Raw genomic sequence first — 5,185 nt, 5'->3', positions numbered from 1 at the left:
AGGTAACGAGCGTTTTCTCAGTCACTCCTTCTAGCCCCTGGGTGCAGGGTGAGTTGCTCCACGTGCAGAGCTTTTCCTGGGGAACAGGGCGAGGAGCTGTTACCCTGACTGCAGTCCCCAAGTGGCCACCGTGGAGCTGAGGAGCTTGCCCCATGTGTGCAGGGTGGCCCAGACTTCATCCTCTGAGCAGGGTGACTGGCAGAGAGTGTGGCTTCCCCAGCTCAGGTCCCCTGTCCCCATCCCTGTCTGACTGTTCCCTTGCTTGCAGGTGGACAGTGATACCATCTGGAATGAGCTGCATTCCTCCAATGCAGCCCGCTGGGCCGCAGGCAGCGTCACCGAGTTGGCCTTCAAAGTGGCCAGCAGGGAGCTGAAGGTAGGGAGATTGGCCTGAGGGGACTGAAGGTCCCACCGGTCTGGCACTGAGTGTCCCTGCAACAGGAGTGGCTTGCTGGGGTGTGATTTTGGAGGCAGCAGTGATGGATATCCTCATGGATTTTTTTGTCCCCAGAATGGTTTTGCTGTGGTGCGGCCGCCCGGACATCACGCAGATCCATCCACTGCCATGTAAGAACCCCTTCCCAAAGGGGTGGTGTAGGGGAAGCCCCAAAATCCAGGTCGACACAGGGTCCTCCAAGGGGTGATGACACTAATTGTGCCCTATTAACAGCCCCAGGACCCTTCTGTACCCAGACCAAGGGGGGAAGGGAGGCAGAGCCCATCCTTTGGTGTGGGAAGGGTGCTCAGGGGGTCATGGTGCTGATCAGTTCCACCTCCCTCTTTGCAGGGGGTTCTGCTTCTTCAACTCGGTGGCCATTGCCGCCAGGCAGCTGCAGCAGAAAGGGAAACTCAACAAGATCCTCATAGTGGATTGGGTAAGTCGCTCCTGTCCCCCAGCAGGTTCTTGTGCCTCCCCAGGACATCCCAGCTCTGATTTGGGGCTAGATCTGAGAGTAGAGAATCCTCTACTGGCTGTAGGAACGTGGCTGGGATCTCCCTGACATGTCAGGATGGGGGAATGGGACCAGATCTGAGACAGGGGAGCGTGAAACAGGGCAGAGACCGAGATGCTTTTAGCAGATGGGCTGCAGGACAGCTTCAAGTCTGCAAAAAGGAGCCCTCACACCATTTTTACCCTCGTAGGATGTTCACCACGGCAATGGGACCCAGCAGATCTTCTACAGGGACCCCGATGTTCTCTACATCTCTTTGCATCGTCACGACGATGGAAACTTCTTCCCTGGCAGCGGGGCTGCTGATGAGGTAAAAAGCACAGACAGACCCCAAGATCCATGCAGCTCTGCTCTGGGGCAGCCCCTTGGTTCAGTGCTGGGGCTGTCCTGCAAGTGGGAGACCCCAAGGAAGTATCCAGCCCCTCCAGCACCAGGCAGAGGTCTCCACGGAAGCTGGTTTCCATTGCTTTGCCTTAATGCAGGGTTGGGGTCTCCTATTCCCAGAGTGTAGGACATGGTGAAGCATGGGACTGCCTGCCCTTTGCTGATGGTTATGAGGATGGAGAGGGGATCTGACCCATGCATGGGTGGAGAATGAATCCCTGCAGGCCACATCCAGCCCTTCACCATCATCCTTGCTCTCCCCCAGGTTGGTGCTGGCCCTGGTGAGGGATTTAATGTCAACATAGCCTGGACTGGAGGCCTTGACCCCCCCATGGGTGACCCTGAGTATCTGGCGGCTTTCAGGTACTGCTTTCTGCATTCCTCTGCATTTTCCCCATCTTCAGGCCAAGCCACCCCTCAACACCTCTTACTACTTGTTCTTTTTCACCCTGACAGGACAGTGGTGATGCCAATCGCACACGAATTCTCCCCTGATGTGGTGCTGGTATCAGCTGGCTTCGATGCAGCTGATGGCCACCCACCACCCCTGGGCGGCTACAAAGTCTCTGCTAAATGTAAGGAGGTGCAAGCAGCACCGTGAGCTCTTCCCATTGCCCAACTGGGCTCTGGGGCTGGCAGCTCCTCACAGAGCACAGGGACAGCTCTGAGGTTTTCTGGCACAGCAGAGGGGGCTCTTTCCCCACTGCGTTGGGCAGGGAGGCTGATGGCTGCTCCTTGGATTTCCTGGGCAGGTTTTGGCTACATGACCAAACAGCTGATGAGCCTGGCTGGGGGAGCCATCGTCCTGGCACTGGAAGGAGGCCACGACCTCACAGCCATCTGCGATGCATCCGAAGCCTGCGTGTCAGCCTTGCTGGGCAATGAGGTGAGAGCCAGGACCCCCCAGGAGGGGGCTGTGTCCCCCCTGTAGTGGAGCTTTGGAGAATCTGCGCTCCCAGCCTGGTTGTTGGGACCTGTTGGGTGCATTGGGAGCGATGGGAGCAGGAAGGAGGGGTTGTGGCTGTGAGCCCAGCCCTGGCTGCAGCTCTTTTCCTTTGACCCCCCCCCCTTCTCTCCCCTTGGCAGCTGGACCCTCTCCCAGAAGAAAGCATGCGGCAGAAGCCCAATGCCAACGCCGTGCGCTCCTTGGAAGCGGTGATCCAGGTCCAGAGTGAGTGTCCCACAGCTGGGAGGATGATTTAGCATGGATGGCCCAAGCTTTGCCATTTCCTCCTCTGTCCAGGGAAAGCCACGCAGGGAATACTGCTTGAAGCACTTTGGTGGAACCCTCCTCCATCCTCCTCCTCCTCCTCCCTGGAGGGGGGGATGATGCCCCTTGCATGCATTCACATGGAAAGCCACCTAGGCCACCCCTGTCCCAACATCTGTCCTGACCTTTGCTTCCCCTGCAGGTAAATACTGGGTGGCTGTGCAGCGCTTCGCCTCCAAGCTGGGCTGCTCCTTCCTGGAGGCTCAGCACCACGAGGCAGAAGAGGTGGAGACGGTCACAGCCTTGGCCTCCCTCTCGGTGGCTGTGATGGTGGAGAAGAGGTAATGCCCTTCATCAGTCCTGGAACGTGCAGGTGGCCCACAGTGTGCCAAGCTCTGGGCTTCAGGGATGCTTGGTGCCACAGGGGTGGCAGCAGGGGTTGGTGTCCCACAGCCCGGTGAGCTGCTGGAAGCTCTGGATGATGCTGGAGGCAAACTGGTCTCAGGGAGTGGGAGGTGGATATTGAGCCCATTCTCTCCACTGGGAGCTCTGGTCCTGTAACCCTGTCATCCTGGGCAGCAGGACTAGAAGCTGGATGTGCCAGGTGATTTCTCGGTGCTGAAAAGAATGTGTTGTGTTGGGAAGAGCAGGTCTCATCTCACGTTGCTGTATTTCTCCAGGCCACAAGATGAGCCTATGGAGGAGGAGGAGCCCATGAACCAGTGATGAGCGGTGATGTTCTCTGCTCCCCTGCTTCCAGGACGTGGTTGGACTCTTCCTGAGCCCAGTGCTCGCTCTTCACTCCTGGCTTCCCATTTGCCACTCACTCCCTGAGTCACAGTCCTGAAGGGGGCTGGACCTTTGGCTGCCACGCATCCAAGAAAGGATGCTCCTGCAGCCACCCTGGAGATGGCCTCCTGCTCGGGACAGATGGAAAACATCAACCTCCCTCTGCACAGCACGGTGCTGCCATCCTACACTGTGCCTGCAATCAATCCCCAACCTTCAGAACCTGAAATCTTTCTTGGGGATGTGCAAGAGGCCGCCGGCCCTCTGGTGCAGACCTGCCCTTCTCCTGAGATCTTCCTCATGTTTGGGGAACGGGTGGGTGTTGGGATGGATGTTGTGGCCACACCATCAGAACTGCACCCAGAGCTCATCTGCAGTCAGCTGTGCCTTGGAGCAGCAGCCCTCTGTCTTGCTTGAGAGGGACAGGCTCTCAAAGGCCTCCCCAGTGCTCCTCTTCCTCTCCGGTAGGGTACAAGGTGGGAGCAAGAGTGCCAGTGCTATGGGCTGTGACCTCGTTCTGCACAGGAAGGGTTTGGAAAGCATTGGATGATGCACCCATTGCTTTGCAGCTGGGGAAGAGCAAAGGCTGGAGTGCCTGCAGTGCCCAGGATTGCACCCGTGGGACATCTTAACCACTAACCAGAGAGCAAACCCTCTGGTGCTGGGGCTCTGATTTGCACTATATACATATGAGATGTGCTAATGTGAACCTTATGTACTCTTCTTTCCTTGGGAATTTTGGGAACAAACACCTGTGTGTGTGTGGATGTGTGTGTGTGGACATTACCAAGGTGCCTTGAGCCCTTTCCAGCAACCCGCTGGCCTGAGGATCTGTGTCCCTGCCGTCCCCCTGGCTGTCTTCCAGTGTCCCCTTGGAGGAAGTGGCACCTGGTGCCCACCTTCCAGTGACTGCACCCGCTTCTCCAGCTGAGATCAGATCCAGTCCTGGCCCCCCTCTGCTTGGAGCTCAGCTCCCCAGGGACCCCCAGAGTTCCCCATCTGGGTTGTACTGGCATGGCAGAGGTGTGGAGTCAGGCCTCCCCAAGTGCTGCATCCATCTGGATTTGCCTTCTTCCCCTCTCATAATGCAACAGAGCATCCCCACCCCAGGAGCCTCATCCTTCCCTGTGTTCCCCATTGGGCTCTGGGTGTCACAGCAGGGTTTGTGGACAGTTAGGACTGGGGAGAAGGGGATGGATGGGGTGCTGAGCTCAGGTGGCAGCCAGGCTCCATCTGCAGGCACAGGGAGGAAATTTTGTATTAAAAAAAAAAAAAAAAAAGAAAAAAAAAAAAAGAAAGAAAAAAAGAAAAAAAAAAAAAAAAAAAAAGATCTTGGAAGAATAAACATTTAATTGTTTCAAACTGCCCGGAGCTTTGGGAGAGGGTGTGAGATGGGGTGGGTGATGAGGGGAGAAGTCACTGTGTCACTGCGCTCTTATGCACTGTGGGTGTCCTCTGTGACATGGGGACAGGAGGGGGACAACACAACGCAGTGGGTTGCAGAGCACCCCAAAGCCCTCCTTGTTTTCTCTGGAGTCCGTTGGGGTTGGATGCTGTTCCTCCATCCCTGGGGGCGAGGGGCAGGAGCTGCTGCTTGTCCAGTGTTGGGATGCATGAGTGTGTCCCCAACCCAAGGTCACACGCCAGGCTGACCCTACAACCCCTCACTGCACCCCATCTCCTCCCTGCACAGAGCCTTGCAGCCCCATTGCCTCCATCCCCGTCCTCAGCCCCCTTTCTCCCCATGAATCCCAGGTGGGTTCGTGCCACATTGAAGCCACCGAGGGCCACCATTATGGGTACAGCTCACAGCAGGCAGAGGGGACGCTGCCTGGGCTTTACCCCCAAC

The 5,185-nt window shown here is 57.1% G+C and overlaps 1 protein-coding gene across 1 annotated transcript; it reads left to right on the top strand.

The window, feature by feature from the left end:
* The first annotated feature begins 6 nt into the window (after positions 1-6).
* LOC122155399 (histone deacetylase 7-like) lies at positions 7-4,045 on the top strand. Its single transcript, XM_042809230.1, has 10 exons — positions 7-376; positions 512-567; positions 788-875; positions 1,144-1,263; positions 1,603-1,700; positions 1,794-1,912; positions 2,090-2,223; positions 2,424-2,508; positions 2,750-2,888; positions 3,228-4,045. Coding segments are annotated over exons 2-10 (831 nt in total). The 5' UTR covers positions 7-376; positions 512-565; the 3' UTR covers positions 3,274-4,045.
* The last annotated feature ends 1,140 nt before the right edge of the window (positions 4,046-5,185 follow it).

This window comes from Centrocercus urophasianus, unplaced genomic scaffold, assembly GCF_019232065.1.
Source record: "Centrocercus urophasianus isolate 14NV4802_14NV808 unplaced genomic scaffold, USGS_Curo_1.0 seq_1126, whole genome shotgun sequence".
NCBI lineage: Eukaryota > Metazoa > Chordata > Aves > Galliformes > Phasianidae > Centrocercus > Centrocercus urophasianus.
This window is presented reverse-complemented; position numbering and strand designations above follow the sequence as displayed.